Source organism: Rhipicephalus sanguineus, chromosome 4, assembly GCF_013339695.2.
Source record: "Rhipicephalus sanguineus isolate Rsan-2018 chromosome 4, BIME_Rsan_1.4, whole genome shotgun sequence".
Classification (NCBI taxonomy): Eukaryota; Metazoa; Arthropoda; class Arachnida; order Ixodida; family Ixodidae; genus Rhipicephalus; species Rhipicephalus sanguineus.
In genome coordinates, this window is record NC_051179.1 from 70553026 (window position 1) to 70570870 (window position 17845).

The window sequence follows — 17845 nt, forward strand, 5'->3', positions numbered from 1 at the left end:
TACAGTGCTGTACCACTGTGTGCTGTACCAGCGCTGTACTGCAGAAGCGAGTGGCAAGGTGCAACACCGTGTGAACTGGTTCAGGTGGTGCGGGTGAATCGACTGGACCTTACTTTTCCAACTGCGCACAGTTGTATTCTCGTTCATGGAAACATTTTCGTTCCCCATAAACTTGTAGTTGGCCGTTCCTTAAAGCACGAGAGGTGAAAATCTCCCACGAGGGGCGAGAGCTGCCCACGCACTTTCCCTCACGATACTGCTCTGGCCCCATTCTTTCACATCTCTGACTTTGGAAAGTATTCCTGGTAAAGTGCGTTCACCAGGACGGCAGCGAGAATGAGCAAGACAAACACTACAAAGAAGACCCGCCCCGTGATCACCTCCCAGCGATGCACGACTAGGTTGCGCAACATGGGAACGCCGAGCAGGAGGCCCGCTGTGGCGCCTGCCAGGTGAGCGGCGTAGCTCACGCGATTCTCCTCGTCTTCCTCCATGTAGCGTGTGTACATGGCCACACCGACATCCGTGCTGCCAAATATCGTCAGGAACACAACGCGAACCCAAGCGAAGTCCATCTCCTTGAAGTTCTAAAAGGGTGAAAAACAGGAAGAAAAGTAATTTCAAGTGTGGCAATTAATGTCCCCAAATGGCACTGTAGGTATTGTCATGAGAGACGCTGCAATGGAGGAGCCCGGATTTATTTTGACAACCTGAGGTTCGTTAACACACACCTGGAGACTTAAGCATAGGAACATTTTCGCATTTTGCCCTAATGAGATGCAGCAGTCATCACTAGGAGCTGAACCTGCGACCTCACACCGAGTAGCAGTAATCCACAGATACTGAGCTACAGTGCAGAAAGTCACTTGCAATTAAGTTAGACTTCCATCATCACTGCTTCATTACAACTGTGGGGTCCAAAGTGTTTTTATGACTTATGACGACTTATGCGACACTGACGACTTGCGCAATCGAGGTAGCACTGGTCAAACACAAACGCTGATCACGCACATAGCAAGACACCAAAGCATTTGTTTTTCCTCTTCTTCACTATGATGGCAACAAAGGAACAATAACACACGGTAGTGCAGACAAAAAAAAAGGGCACTTATGGCGTTTTTCACTGGGAGATCCGGAGCAGGTTTTTTTGCTCCGTGGCGACGAATCTGAATTTCACTGGTAGATTCGTAGCGGCTCCGCGCGTTTCACTGGTAGTTTCAGGGCAACTCGCTCCGAGGCGGATTGCTCTCACTTGCTCCGCCGCCAAGTCGTGGATTCGTGCGGAAACACGACGGGCAGCATACGTCACATCCGTCGTTCGCTGAGCGGCTGAGCTTCGCAAAATGGCTGCGTTTGCTGCTGGGGTGGAACTTCTATCTAGCGACGAGAGCAGTTCCAGCAGCAGCTCGTCCAGCTCCGACGAAGAAGACGGCGAAGAGACGCAGGTGCTGTACGAAGTCTTCTTTCGGGAAACTTTCTCGGAGCCTCTCGGAGAAGATATGCTTGGTGAACGTTGAGAAAATTCCGACGCGCCTGCGATATTCTAAAGCAGTAGGACTTCTAAGGCGGCAGGTACGTAACTACTCAGATGGAAAGAAATCCTGCTCAGAACGTTCCCCATTTTTGCGAGCGCCGATTGCGGCCGTTGCCACGTGCACCTACATACCGTACGTCTATGTGACCAGCCTTCACGCGGAGCTATCAAGAGTTATCATTACGGGCAGAATTTATTATCAGTGTGAAGTACGTAGCACTTACCATTGAGATCGTTCCCGCCGTTCCTAAGCACGCCCAGCAACAGGCGACGCACAGCCGGAGTGAGTTCCACGTGCTCGTCCATGCTCGCAACACAACTGTTGTATTGTCGAATATTGGGAAGCAGCCCCCACTTCGGATTGGTTTTTAATTGGAGGACCCCGTGGCGAAAAGGAGGAAGAAGGGCAACCCGGGGGGACTCGTTTTCGGGGTTGCGACCGAAGCGGCCCGCAATTTGGAGGCGACTACGAGTACGGTAAGAGCGGAGAACGTCCTTCACATCGTCGTTTTACGACCTACACGCCCACCCCGTGAAAGAATACTGAAAGCCACAGGGACCGTCACCCAACACAGGGAAAGCGTTTTCTCCCACTGTTCTCCAAGTCTGCTGCACGTGCGGGGTGCAGAGAAAACTCTTTTGACTGTGCTTGTGTTTCTGTATTTCTATTTTCCTTTTTTTCCCTCTCTACGAGAGCACTGTAAATGCGTTCAAAACCTAGCGTACATGTTGATTCTCTGTCGTCGTCCAACCTACTAAAGAAAGTTTTGCCTCCCCGCTATTCTGCCACAATAACAACAAAATTGTATCCCTGCTGTTTGCGACTGTGTGGTCGAAATGCGCGCCTTGCAGTGGCGGCCAAAGTTGCCATAGAAATCTAGAGAGCGGAAAAAGGAATTGTTTCCGTAACCGGTTCACGTGACTTCCGGGGCGTTCCCTCGCGGAGCATTCCCGTGTTCCACTGGCAGATTTGGCTTCATGAAATCCGAGTGCTCGCTCCGGGATTTCAGCAGCCGCTCTGGATCTCCCAGTGAAAAACGCCATTAGTTTAAGGGCTCATAACAAGTGGTACACTGAGCATTTTGACAGTTAGCAACAAAAGTTATTGTTTGTTTCTCGAGGTTTTGAACAAGGTTGTTTGATACTTATCTTACCAGAATAAGCGTGGCCAGATGAGCAGCAATGAGAGCGTACACGCCGCCAGAAGCACCAGCAAGAAAAACGTACGGATCTGACAGTGACGACCCAAGTGATCCTAGAAAGAACATGCGAGACAGACCATTCCAACAGTAAACAAGAGCATGACAGATAATGCTTTCTCTTTTTCTTTTTTTAGCGACGACAATCTCCAGTGACTAGTACTACCACTACATTATAAAAAACAAACCAGCTGAATTTTGTGGTTACCCTAGGATTTGAACTTGAGTGCTGTGGCTAAGGAGAACTCGTTAATCACATAAACACTGTAACACATTTATACTATAATTTGTGTGTAAAGGACCAACATCAAAAACATATTAAGTATAGTATTATACACATTAATAGGTCGCCACAAAGGAGTCAGCTTGGTAAGTTCAAACCTGCATTATAATAAACACATAATTGAGAGGATAATTTTCTTTGTTCTATTCAACATTACTTCTATAGGACACAAGCATCAGCTTAAAGGGACCGACAACTGATTTTTCTCGACCCAGTTTTTTACGGCGCGACAAGAAGCTCACCCTTCGTAGCATTTGTAGCTGCAGTGGTTTATCCGAAAAGCACGTAGTTATTTTATAAGCAGTATTTTTCGATCTGAAAGGCTCCAAACACACATGGAGGCTTGCTCCAGCAACGCTGAAAACTGATAGCGATGCCGCTAGCCCTTGTGAAAGCTGTCGTCGTTCCGCTTTCGGAGGAGTTACTGTAACTATGCTTAACCACCTTTATTTTGAGCTTTCCAACCATTTTTGAAAATAGCAAGCTGTTACAATGAGATGTGTGACATTATACACCTTCCCAGTATTGGTACAGCGTTGTGTGCGCCTGCGCCCAAGGTTGCCTGCGCCTGTGTCATGGATGGCTTGTCCCGGCGTCGTTACTCTCTCGATACACGAGCCGAGCCAAGTAATCGAAAACGTAACTGTGCGTATGCACGGCCGCACCGAGTAGCAGCGCGCTTCATTTCTGAGATGAAGTGTAGGTTGCAAAAGTATGCCGCTCCAACATCTTAACGACCTGGAAACTGCATGCACGGTTGCATGAGCACGCTGAAAAGTTGTTCAAGACGCGCTGACGATCCATAGGATCATTACGTCGCGCGAAGGCAGCGCCACTTTAATGCATAGTGCTAACGCAGGCCTATATGTACATTATTATGGAGTAATACCTTTTAATATAAAGAAACGAACAATATTTCAATACTAACAAAAAAATCGTCGACCGCGTACAGCAATCAACGGTCACGTGGCCGTCTTCATCGGATCATTCATGTTTTTGCCATCAGAGGCGCGACAGGTCATTTTTCGCGACTTTCAAAATAAAAATATAAATCCATCTCTCACGAAAAAAACATGGTTGGTTTGAGTCAGTGCGACGGACAATCTTTACATCAGTGGAGTCAACTCATTTCATATTCTGGGCAGTTGTCGGTCCCTTTAAACAAGGCCACATACAAACCCTGTCTATAAACTTATGAGTGTACACAACACTAATCTAAGAATCATGAGAAGACACAACACTAAGCTACATACAAGCTAACGTAAATTGAGAGCACCCACAATGCAATATGAAATTTCTGTTTCTAATGACTTCACTGACACACCGGCATTGGAGTTTCAACACAATGAATAAGAGGGAACCTTAATCTTCATTTCTTGTTCTTCTAACATTTCACCTAACAGTGTGAAATAAACAACAACAGAATTTTCAACTAATAGTTTATCAGCTTAAACTTAGTAATTATTGTCCTCTTCACCCTTGAGTGTCCCTCTCTTGAGTCCCTTTAAGGATTCCTCTTGCCGGGCAAGCATGCATATGAAAACCATTGCTACTGTACGAATTGTAATTAACAACTAACGATATCTAGGGTATAACGTCCCAAAACCGTGATACGATTACGAGGGACACCGTAGTGGAGGACTCCGGAAATTTCGACCACCTGGGGTTCTTTAACGTGCGCCTAAATCTAGGTACATGGGCCTCAAACATTTTCGCCTCCATTTGTAATAACAACTAATTAATAGTCAGACCTCAATATAACAAACATGGATATATATATATATATATTATAAAAAAAAAAAGAAAAAGAATCGTACCCTTAATACAGTGCTGTGAATATAGGTTTTTAATGAATTTTTTTAAAAAAACAAAGCTACTTTCATGTCAGATCTCACTATTAATGTGAAGTTCTTTTTGTTACATACCGGCCACAACTCCCCCGCCGTAGATAAGCATGACCCTCCACCACTTGTGGACCATTTCAAGTGGAATCCCGAGGATGAGCTGAACAAGAAGGTTGAAGAAGATGTGGAAGCCGCTGAAAAAAAATGAAAACAACATCACTAACGCCACACACAAATCAGCACTGTTGCTGCCCCCCTTGTGGTCAAAGCCCACATGATCCCCTCTCAAAAGGTTGAACGTTCTACAGAAAAAAACGCCAGGCCTGCGCGGAAAGCGCAGCACAGTCACAGCGAAAGCTGGAAGAGCGGCATTTCTAGAGCCCGTTATAAACTCTCCTGTGGCTACTAATACAGGTACATTAGCAACGTACCCACTACGCCACAAAGCGTAATTTTTGGGAAGTTGGGAAGCACCCAGCATGACATTATTCGTTGTTCTGCGGAGAAGCGAGCTACCATATGTAAGCGATTATGTGCAGTTTGTTGATGCGGCGGTTGACGACCATGAATAATTATGGATGCGCCCTTTGTAATGGGTTGGAAGCTTTAAACGACCCACTAGTTACGTAATGCATATTGTGTGACGCCCGGTCGTTATTTAACTGTCCCACCACGCTTTATAGCACACTTTAACCGGAGAAACGTAGAGCGAGAGAGAGAGAGAATTGACTTTATTGAGACCCTGAGGAAATGGATCATGGGAGCCTTATGGGCTTCCTTGGCTACCAACAGAAGTGCACTTGCGAGGAACCCACTACGCTATAAATCATTGTAATTTTTGAGAAGTACGGCAGTAGGCACTGTGCCATTTTTCGTCATTCTACAGACAGCCGTGGTACCTGCTAAACGCATGTAAGGCATTATGCGCACTTTGTTGATGCTGTGCGTGATGACGATGAAGAATTATGGCAGAGCTCTTTGTAATGGGTTGGAAGCATTCAACAACCTACTCGTTGCGCAATTCGCATTGTGTGACGCCTGGTTACAGAATTCGCCTTGTGTGACGCTTGGTGCTGATTTTACTCTTCTACCACGCTATATTGCATATACTAATGTGGTTCCTTCCCGACATGAAGCCTGTATAGGACCTTTTTGCAAAGCAGTTTCAAGCACCGGCATGGCTCAGAGGTTGAATACTGGGCTCCCACGCAGAGGGCCCAGGTTCGAACCTCGTTTCCTCCTGGAACTTTTTTCTTATTTAGTTTTTTTTCTTATTTCGAGCGATACTGGTTACGGACACCGGCGGCGGCGGCGGCGGCGGACAACTACGGCACCAAAAACGGCCGGTGAAATGATCTCATAACAGCTTTCGCTGTAAAAGGATCACTGGGGTTGATTTTAATGCACATATCAGGCTACTTCTTCATCACGACAATTTCATTTCGGCTCAGACTTCATTTGCAAAATCCAGCAACGAGGTACAACACATAACCATACCTGCCTTTGTGTTTTTAATTCTCTTGCAAGCCTGAAGAGAAACACCTGGGCATACACCTCACACTTGAACGAACAGCAAGCAATTGTCTTTTTTCAGAACTCTTACAGGCATGTAAAAGCTTACTATAAATTACCTCCTTTCCAAAATGAACTTCATAAAAAAAAATATAGCTGTTAAGTGTGCCAGCCACAATACTGTCACTCTTTTGCGCTTAAAATTAATCGTTTATGCATCATATTTGCCACTGTGAATTTAACATTCACAAAATGCGTTCCTATCTATACCTACTTCTACATTTTTTTTTTCTACTTTTGAATTTTACGTTCCTATTACAAAATGTATAAAGGTGTGTGTTATGAATTGCATGGAACGTAACAAGCACATTTGTTTTTTTTTCAATGTACTGCTATATGCGAACTCTGTTCCCGCTGTTCTCAAGTGCGGTCCGTTTAAGGGATCCACATCTCCATCAGTTGAACTAGTTTTAACCTTTTGTTCAACACTGCAATAAACTGAACCTGAACCATTCGTCAAATTTCAACTACGCAGAAAAAGACCAATCACACAGACCTTGGCAATTTAACATTCATGGCTTTCACATGAATCACAACCAAAGAAATTTTGAGTGCTGCCCTAATCGAGATCTTGCAGACTCTACTTTAAATGAAACCATCAAGACTTTATAAGGGTGTTGCACGGTGCCCTTCTTTTCAATTGCAATTGGCTCATTTGCACAAGCTGTGGAGAGAATCCAATCGCAATCAATATCAGCCATGTGCCACCAGTATTAATAAGCCATGTTTTTTGCTTACCACATATGCAATGCCAAGAGAAAAGGACTAAAAAAAAGCGTGGAGATCATATTGTCTCTTATGTGCCATAGATGTTCAGCAAGTGTCAGAAAAAATGCCAATACCATAGACAAGTACGGGGTGTTGCTATTCCCAAGCCATTCAAGAAACAAGCTATGAGATATGACTACAAACATTTTCTTCTGTTTCATTTGCTTCCATCAAACCACTTCTTCTCTGTTATGACTAATTAGCAAGCAATCCAATGTGACCTAATTTGATTATTACTGGGCCAAACTGTTCCTCATTCAGCATTGCATTGACTAGTTATATTTAAATATAGTTCAATAAGTGTCCAAAGTTAAGTGTTCAGATGGCACCTTACCCAACATGTATGAACATGTAAGTAAGATAACGCCACGCTTCTTTTCGTCGCCGGGGGTTGTAGATGAGTGGGCTGTCCCTCGGCACCGGGCCTATGGCTGTGAACTCTCCAAGGGTCACGCAATAGTAGATGAAAACTGCGACCTGTAAGAGGGCAAAAAGGGGGAGAAACTGAAGTCTAGGGTAGCGACAAAGCATGAACATAGACAGTGCTGGATGACAATAACTGAAGCTGAGATAGTCATTCCTTTAATGTCATTTTAAAGGGGCCCTGCAACACTTTTCCTGCATGTTCAGAAAACGCTGCCGATCGGTGGTCGAGGCTCCTGAGAACACATGAGCCAAACATTATAGCGCAGCATGTGGCCTGGAATTTACATGAATTCTCAAAGTCAGCTAGAAATCGCTCACTCTTCTCTCGACAAATGATGTCATAAACCCAAAGTCCATGGCCACTGCCTGATTTGAGCACTGTGAGCTGCAGTTACTGTGGCTGACACGGGATGCCGCCTCGTTCCCATGCATGCAATCGCGACCACGCTGAAAGTAAGTCACGTGTTCATATAAAAAAAAGAATAGCGAGCGCTCAGGGTCATGACTCGCGCTGACGAATGGAAGCATCCTCTTGCCCCTTTGTCATATCCCCCTCCCTTGCGTAGCTTTCAACATGCTCACTGGTTCGAAAGGAGAGAGAAAGTGCTTAGAATGTGTGACAAAGCCCTGTACCTCCACTCATGCTAGACAGATTCTAACAGTTTTTGCGGCAGTCAATGTGTGAGGCAATGAACTCTTTTAATGAAACCATTCGATAATTACTTGGAAAAGTGTTGCAGGGCCCCTGTAAGTCCTCCCTTTCAAGTCACATTAAACAACGACGGGACAAGTACAACTGTGTAAAAGTATGGAGCAGACTTGGCGCCCCTCTTATATAATTAGGAGAGGGGTCCCCTCCCCCTTTGTGCACGTGCCTATGGTCGGGCGAGGAAAGCATGGAGCCCTGCAAATCACGAAAGTGAAAGCAAACTATCATAGTGCGAGGTGCTTGCGCGATCTCGCCCTTCCTCCACTGTGAGCATTGTCGACGAACTCGGAACCATGGACTACAACCCGGGAAGAGTTGTGCTAAAGCTCACAAAACGTGCGCACTTACCTCGACGAGACTGACGGTGATCAGGAAGAGAGGTGGCGGCATGCAACTATACTCGTCGATGTATCGACGCACGACCGTGGCTCGCTGTTTTTTGGGAACAACGGTCATGGCGGCGTAGCGAACCAGTCTAAGGAACCGTGGCCTGTGCTCAGCCAAGTCGTAAGCATGTACCTGCAGAAAAAGACTTTTTGTTTTTTGCATCTTTTGAAGTTTACACTGTCCGTAATGATCAGACAATTAAGTAAGCAAACATATGGTAAGTAAGACTTATTTTGGAGGTCCAAATTTTAAATGCTTATTACATTTAACGAACTGTGATCACAGTTCTTTCCAGCAAACCATTTATGAGCAAGTCTGCATCACATTTGACACTATGGTGCGCACCACTGAGACAATGCACAGAGAACTTACACTTTATTTCGCTGAAATACAAATTCCTTATGTCGTGCAACACATTGCGAATGGGGCGAGGGCGAGAAGGAAAGGTCTAGTATTAAGTCATACCAAAATTAAAGGCTAATTCTGTTTTCTTGCCATCGGCTGTTAATTTCAATTTAACCTATATACAATAACTAGTGCAGTTTATTCCAATGAAGCTTTCTAAGCATGACCGTTCGTTTACAACTACTAAGAAAGCGGTGTAGGTGCAAGGAGGAATCAATTAGCCGCGTTTGATGGCGAAAAAGCAATGAAGAATGAATGAAACACGCACCATTCTTTTGAATTCCGCATACGAGAGTTTTCTGTTGGAATCCCAGTCGGCTCTCTCGACAATTTCCTCGAGCACGCTCGGAGGAATGTCGTGCTGGAGCTCCTCATTTTTTTCGTGCAACAGCTGCAGGATATCCTCGAGAGGAATTTCGCCGTCGTGGTCACGATCGTACTAATCAGAAAACGTGAAAGTAACCACAAATTAAGAACTTAGCAAAACGAAGACAGCTTATCTCGACCGATACGCTGACACTGCACTCACCTTATCGAAGATGGGCCTCCACAACTGAAAAGAAGAGCGCGAAAGAATCCGTTAAAATTGAATCATACACATGCAACGAGCAACAGCACGAGCACATGACAGGTCCGTTCAAACAGCGCGCAAGAACCGGTAAACGGCAAGGCGCCAAACACCGCGCAGCTCTCACACAAGTTCAAGGCGATCGCAGAGTTCAATGGGATTAATTTACCCGCTCCAGCTCGATCACGACGTCCTCCGAAGGATGTCCAGCAGTGCCGTAACGCTTTGCAGAAAATTGCGACATCGTCGAAGTTCTTGATCGAGTCGGACTAGGCGAAGACGCAACTTGTGTAGAGCCCACGCCCTCAGTTGTCACAAAAGCCGCGCCGACTGTCACCTGGAGACAGGAAAGAGCACGCGCCTTATCGACAAACAACCAGTGCAGCTATTTTCCATCCGCGCAAGTCATAAGCCGACAGCATAAATATACGCACACGCCTTCTTCATGGACACGTGCGTGCTTCAAGGGCAGTGCGAGCGATAGTTGCACTCCGTTGCACAACACAAATGCCGATGACCAGAAAATAACGGTTAACGGCACGCGAGCAGACAGCGCGTCGATTGTCCCAACAGCGCGATTACGAAGGCACTAAGGCACGCCTGGGCACGCTAGACTGCTGAAAGCTGCGGAAACCGGGAAAACTGGCATTGCACAACCCCACCTGTACACGAGTAGTACAGGTGCGCTGAGGCGCCAGTGCCGGGCCTCAATTGTAGATGGCACTACCGCATCGCAACATTTTTTTTCGGTGCTGTTCATCACTGAACGCTATTCGGCGCTAAATTCAAGTGGTTCATGGTGAGCGCGATTGATGGCGAGCGCGAATGAGGTAACAAAACAAACGGGAAAAACCATTCGCCCTTATTGTACATTCAGATTGAAAATGAGCGAGCTGAGAGTTATTAAGGCGAAGGCCTTAGATGCCTCATCAAACGCGAAAAGCGACCGTCGGCGTCAACGCGAACGAAGCAAGAAATCACCACGTGATGGCGTCGTCATGTGACGTAATTACGGCATGCACATAACGTAACGTCACATGATAACGTATCCGACGTCAATTTTGACTATTTGTCACGTCGTGAGACGTCATATATGGTGCCTTCTTCACGTGATGATTTTTTGCATCACTCGTGTTGACACCGCCGACGCAAACGGTCAATTTTCGCGTTTGATGAGGCATCTAAGGCTTTCGCCTTAAAAAAAAGTTTGATCAGAAAGTCATGTTATCAAGGCGTTTTGTGCACCACGTGTAAAGTAGCGTTGTTGCTCTGTTTCAAGTTCACCATAAAGACTTCAAGACTTGTGCGGGATCAGTCCTTATCGTTCCCTATATAGTATGCAGTGTCACCCGTTACGACAGCATCCCTCACTCACTCACTCACTCACTCACTCACTCACTCACTCACTCACTCACTCACTCACTCACTCACTCACTCACTCACTCACTCACTCACTCACTCACTCACTCACTCACTCACTCACTCACTCACTCACTAAAAAAAATACCGCTATTAAACAATACAGACAGCCTACAGGATAAAACACGCAAAAAAGGAGCAAAATGTAAAAACAACCAATTAGGACAACAGGGTGGAAATACAATAACATAACACGAGAAATATAAAAGAACAATTATAAATAAAATCGCATACAACAATACCTGAAAGACAAAGGAGAAAAGCATATGTACAGTGTGCAACACTGCATAAAAACAGCGCAAAGCTCGGAGGAAACCGATGACTGCGATCTATGAAAGACGATCGAGATAAAAAAAAGTGAGAATAATAATAATAATAAAAAACTTTGTATCGTGTGTACAGTTGAGGGTAGGCAGAGGCAGGCGCGCGGGTACGAGAAATAGTCTACGCTTTCTGGTTATCTTACGTGGAATTCAAAAATTAATACAACGTACAAATGGGCAGTTCAAGGCAGGTTATGATACCGTGGCAAGCTTGAAAAGAAATAGCAGTTCAGTGCGGTTTCTTCGGCAGTGAAGTGATGGCAGTGATAGCAATCCAACACTGTTAGAACGAGATCTCCAGAGTAATGTCTAGCAGCGAAGCGATGGTTGTATGCTTAGGATTTTCTTTTTATGAACTCACTCAATGCTGTTACTGCCGGCATTAGAAATGTAATTCCAGATAAAAGACGCATATATTCAAGTTGGGGAAGACATACTGCGGTGTACAAAATTCTCTAGATATTCTGCAAGCAGAGATGAGAGAACGAAGACCTCGCATAGCGACACGCTTAGTGTGAGCAGAAAAACTGTCAGGTGCTATCAAAGAGAACACCATATATATATATATATATATATATACACGTACCAGTTTAAATGGTGTAAGTACGTACAACTGCGTTAGATATGCGCTAGATTATATCATTGACATCACAAATGTTACATAACGACAACAAAATTATCAGAGCAAGAAAATGATATGCTAGAAGTTATGCGAGTGAATCTGGTGACTTTAGTCTTCGCAGTGTTTAGAGATATGTTATTACTCGTGCCCTATTCAGCAAAAAACGGTGCTAATTCTGCGGTTATTTGTAGCGATATTGTCGTTCCTGTGTAGGTCTGGGTGAGTTCTAAATTGTGCGCTTAATGCAGCTCCACTACCGTGAAACCTGAAAAAGTGCGTAGCACGGTCAATCCAGCGATTCCCTTGGCAATCGCACGCTTGCCGAGGCGGTGGCGCCCTCTCTAGCGCAGCGCGGGTATCAGCCGGATGATTCAGAAACTTTTTTCGCGATTTTAGGTAAATTATTTCGATTAATGCTTCGTTATTTCTGTAGTTTACATTATTTTAGACCTTTGTTAGTTCATTCTGCACTGGTTTTGAGCATTGTTAGCCTTGTCTTAGGCCCGTGAACTTGCGACATGAGACAGAGGATCGACGACAAGCTGCAGGCCCCTAAGGTGCTACGCCCTTAAAAAGAAAACAGATCTGCCTGCAGAAAGCGACAGTCGTTAACAGAATGAATTTTCCTAAACATCTTGATATCATCGGCACATGTAGAAGGAAATAATTCCGAATGCGATAAAAACTTATAAACAAAAATTAAAAATCAGAGTGTGCCTAGTGACCCTTGAGGGACCCCACAAATGACCTTGTACAGAGCGGGCGCTTGACCTTTTACGACGACATAACAAGGTCTATCAAGAAGATAACTGCGCAAAAGACGAAGTGTATACGAGTTTATCCGTGAGCGGTTCACTACATCAAAAGCCTTGGTAAAGTCACAGTCGTGAGTTTGTGACGCTATTTGATATTGAAGAAAAACAAAAGCAAAACAATCGGCGAGGTTCGCAAACGGGCGGCAGCTGTACGAGAAAGAACGCGCAAGCCTTTTTGGTCGGTGAGTGGCCGGCGTAGCGCAGCGGTCAGTCATGATTTGAACGTCCCGCCGTATGTTACGTAGGAATCCACGTGACCGATGTAGACGTAGCGCGCCATAGAGTTTCTTACAATAATACCTAGAGTGGAATCTGGCGCTAGTGTCTACGCGGACTCCTTGAGCGGCGCTTCAACCACCATGGTAGCACAGAAGCACAGAGCTTTATGAAGCACAGAGCTTTATGAAGAAGAGCTTAGAAGCACAGAGCTTAGAAGCACAGAGCTTTATGAAGCACAGAGCTTTATGGGGATACAATATAGGTACGAGGTGCTTCGAGGGCTGTGGAAGGGTGTGATGGTTCCGGGGCTTACATTTGGGAACTCAGTGGTGTGCATGAAGTCAGAGGTGCAATCAGGAATGGATGTAAATCAAAGGACGGTGGGCCGCCTCGCGTTGGGCGCTCACGGGAAGACGACAAATGAGGCGGTAAAGGGTGATATGGGATGGACAGGCTTTGAAGTGAGGGAAGCGCAGAGCAAAATGAGATTCGAAGAGAGGCTGAGGAAAATGAAGGAGAGTAGATGGGCAGAGAAGGTTTTCAGGTATTTGTATAGAAAAAGCGTTGACACGCAGTGGAGAAAAAGAACTAGGAGGCTCACCAGTAAATATACGGCTGGCAGTGCGGGCGATATGACAACAAGGAGCATTAAGCGGAAGGTCAGAGAGGCGGAGAGGACTTATTGGATGACAGCGATGGAAAAGAAGCCGGCTCTGAGTAACTACCGAAAAGGAAAAAACGAAATAAGGAGGGAAAGGTTTTATGATAATTCAAGGGGAAGCGCTTTACTGTTTGAAGCAAGGTCGGGCTGCCTTAGAACGCGTAGTTATAAAGCGAAATTCAGTAACGAAGAAGAACAATGTACATGCTGCGGGGGAACTAAGGAAACGATGGAACATGTACTGATTGAATGTGGCGATATTCACCCAGGTATACGTGTGGGCACGAGTCTACATGAAGCCTTGGGTTTTAGGGACAACAATGGAAAGCTGAACACGTCCGCGATAGAAATAAGTAAGAGACGGTTAGAGTACTGGTGGCAGAAAAGTAGAGATAAAGTACAAAAATAAATAACTGGGGGAAAAAAAAAAGGTCATTCTGCCTTAAGAGGCAGAGAGATGGACCGTGAATTTATATTTTTTGGTATAATAACGTAGATTTAATCAATGTAGATAAGGCATTAGGACAACATGAAACAAGGAAGTTTATTTATTTTTTTTTCTTTCTTTTTTTTCGCCTTCGAGCCTGGTGGCAGACATGTCACCGCCCCGTTATAAAGGGGACGCTCATAGCATCCATCCATCCATAGAGTGCTCTAACCATGGGAATGATGGGAAGTACAGGCTTCGGATTTGCTTCGGATGGATTAGGTTCTTGAGATTCGCGACGCTTGTTTGCCGAATGTAAAACAAAGCGTTATGAAGTTATTTCCCATTAAAACTTGCTTCATTCTTTTGCACGTAAAACTTATTGCAAAAAGTCTGCGCGACCGTGATATGGAACTGAAACGTGGACAAATCTGACCACCAGGGTATGTATTGTTCTGCATTTGCGTTCCAGATTTGGCATCACAATATGATGAATTATTTTCTTTACAACACTTAAAACAAACAGGCTTGTTTTTCCCTCGAAAGTACGCATTATCTATTTATAGAAATAACAGTACTGTATTGAGTGAGAAGCACTTAACGTATCGTCTGCTGCGATGCCAGGTGCGTCTGTCCAAGTGGTCTGCCTCGAACGCTTCTCTCGTTTTGTTGTGAAGTGAAGTCAGAGGAGCGCGACGGTGCGTCTACTTAGCTTCGCCGTCGTTTTGAAGCTGATTTGAACGTGTTTTGGTAAGACGCGCTTATCAAACAAACGTGAACTCGATGCAGTTTGCTGCACTGACATGGAACGCTACATCTGTGCGCAGCGGTGAGTGCACGACGCTTTGCTAAAACTGTCAAATACAACCTGTAAAGCTGCAGCGTCGCAGGAAACCAAGAAATCTAGCGGTCTTCAGCCTCTTTGAACAACAAAGGCGCTGCTTGAGTGCTTTGAAACGCACCCCACTACGGCCTCGCGAAGAACGAAACTGAAACTGTAGAAAAAGATCCGTAGACAGTTCGCTAGCTAACGCTATCCAATCCGAAGCCTGTACTTCCCATCATTCCCATGGTACAGTGTACTAGAAAGGGCAGTGAAGCGGGCGGCAGCCTCCGCGTGACTCCGGCGGCGTCGCCAGCAGCGGCGGCGCTGCGATCGACCAATCTTGAAGAAGAGCACGCGAAACGTAGCATCCACTGCGACGCTCGCATGTGCTTGGCGCACGCTATGTCTGTGGTTCAGGTGTTTACGCGTAAGCACTTTGCTTATTTAGTCGGCATTATTTGCTAGGGACCAGAAACTACAACGCAGATTGGTTTTCCGTCAGATGCAAACGTATTTTGGGACTCGCCGCCTGAATAGAGCCACGCTCTTGAAAACACGGACACTTTCGATCGCAGTGGAGTCCCATTAGAACATTTTCAACCGTTTCAGCAATCATGATTGAGTTTGTTTATCTTACAGAACTTGAAAGCGCAGGCGAATCTCTGATAGAGAGCGAGTACATTTGGATCTTGGGTAATCGCAATAGGGAAGCCGTGTGAGAGGTTAAATAAACGTAGCTAGTCGCCGCAACTATGAAAGTAAGTTTAAACTAAACAGCTACATGGTGCGCTCGTTCTCTTTGCAACCACTGTCAACTGCATAATATGCAAAGCCGGAAAAAAAAAAGAAAAAAAAATGATCGCGCAAATGAACATCACGCAGAATCAGCTGGACTCATTTCTGAAACAGCTATAATAAAACATTCGTGCACGAATTTGAACAGTCATACACGCCCACAGCAACAATTCATTTTGAAAAGGACACTGAAATTCACCTATAGAAATCATGCCCCAAACGCAAGGCAAGCAAGCTGAAAATGACTAAAGTGCGTTGGCGGGCTAGTTGGTTGTTCATGCTTAGTTTCTACAGCGCGACTGGACGCGGACGGAGAAGGAACACGCAAACACACACACAGCGCTGACTTTCAACTGGAATGTTTATTTTTCATATGCACGTGACGCTTATATAGACACACGCGAGCAGGTGCACACAAAACAAGAAACAAAAGCAGGACCCAAACGCGCATGTTCTGCCGCAATCACAACCAGTTGCCACCAACCTAGAGTGACGCATCCAGATATTTCTTTTCCTTGTCTGTTAGAGACAAGGATGGCATGCTGACACATGTATCATTCATTTTATCTATTTCATACGCTTCAATAATTTCTCTAGTCAATCGATCTCTTGCCCTGTTGAGAATACTAGTTTTATCAAAAATGGGAAAACAGCCACATCTTTGGCAGTGAATGGCAAGGTGTCCGGAAATAAGTTTCGTGACATTGTACTTATGTTCGCGCAACCTTTGATTCACACACCGGCCGGTCTGGCCAATGTACACACGGGAACATGACAGCGGGACGGAATAAATAACGTCTTTAGCGCAGGCAACATACTTCTCGCTATGTTTAGTGGAACACGAAGCATTTTCTTTTTCCCTTTCGGCGTTCACTCGCCTGCAAAGTCCCTGCAGTCGCACGGGCGCGGAAAAAACAACGTCCACACCGGACCTTCTCGCAATCCTTTTCAGGTTGTGAGATACGGTGTGGATGTAGGGCACAACTGCGAGCTTTTTCCTTCGAGTGTCACTCTGATGCTCACTCGGATTAGACCTGTACTTTTTGTTCAGGCGCTCCGCCACCGCTGACAACAGTCTCATGGGGTAACCGGAGTCGTACAGACGCTGGGCCTGGCCCCACAAACTTTCCTCAATCTTATGCTCACAAGACTTGGACAAAGAATTGTGGAAACACGACTGAATCACGGCACGTTTGACTAACTTGGAGTGCGCCGATGCAAATGGCAACACCGGCTTGTTACCTCTAGGCTCGTAGCTCCAGCAAACACCTCTTGGATGGCAATAAAACCCTATGTCCAAAAATCTTATGAAATTGTCCTTTGGGACTTCATGCGTCAATAAAAAGAGGGGACAACACGTCAGTAAAAATGCTGATACATGTGTCAGCATGCCATCCTTGTCTCTAACAGACAAGGAAAAGAAATATCTGGATGCGTCACTCTAGGTTGGTGGCAACTGGTTGTGACTGCGGCAGAACATGCGCGTTTGGGTCCTGCTTTTGTTTCTTGTTTTGTGTGCACCTGCTCGCGTGTGTCTATATAAGCGTCACGTGCATATGAAAAATAAACATTCCAGTTGAAAGTCAGCGCTGTGTGTGTGTTTGCGTGTTCCTTCTCCGTCCGCGTCCAGTCGCGCTGTAGAAACTAAGCAAGCTGAAAAAGAGAACTAGCACAGTACTGATGCAGAAAGCGAAGTATTTATAGTGACCGTGCACGCTTCGGCGAGCAATTAAACTAGCTACAGCATTTCACAAAATGGACACAAGGTCATTGTCTCTGTAATCTGTGATTTAAGATGTGACAATGCATCACAGAATATGAGAACACACACATGAGGCAGTAGGGCACAGGGCATTGATATATGACATTGTTTTTCACACTAATGCAACGAGAGCATTACTCTAGTAATGGGTAGAAAAACAACTGAATTACTGTACAAAAGGGAAGCCGCTTGCTTTGATTCAGCAAATCCTCACAGCTGGCAAGGTAAAGCTCAGAAAATAAATAACAGCAGGTGAGGAAGGCAAAAGTATAATACATGTT

At 45.3% G+C, this 17845-nt stretch overlaps 1 protein-coding gene across 1 annotated transcript; it reads right to left on the reverse strand.

Moving 5' to 3' along the window:
• LOC119390212 (rhomboid-related protein 2) lies at window positions 1-10346 on the reverse strand. The gene is made up of 8 exons (XM_049414699.1): window positions 9865-10346; window positions 9657-9680; window positions 9396-9566; window positions 8684-8854; window positions 7535-7677; window positions 4942-5054; window positions 2689-2789; window positions 1-587 (listed from the first exon to the last, which is right to left on the reverse strand). Exons 1-8 carry the CDS (start codon window positions 9937-9939, stop codon window positions 276-278), a joined length of 1110 nt encoding a protein of 369 aa, XP_049270656.1. The 5' UTR covers window positions 9940-10346; the 3' UTR covers window positions 1-275.
• Window positions 10347-17845: the final 7499 nt, after the last annotated feature.

Bases quoted from the DNA above. Each gene is read 5' to 3' on its own strand.
- LOC119390212 (XM_049414699.1), bottom strand. From the start codon at position 9,939: ATGTCGCAATTTTCTGCAAAGCGTTACGGCACTGCTGGACATCCTTCG. The intron at 7,678-8,683 runs GTAAGTGCGCAC...GCCCTCTTACAG, and splicing joins TCACCGTCAGTCTCGTCGAG to GTCGCAGTTTTCATCTACTA. The intron at 2,790-4,941 runs GTATGTAACAAA...TGTTCTTTCTAG, and splicing joins CGGCGGGGGAGTTGTGGCCG to GATCACTTGGGTCGTCACTG.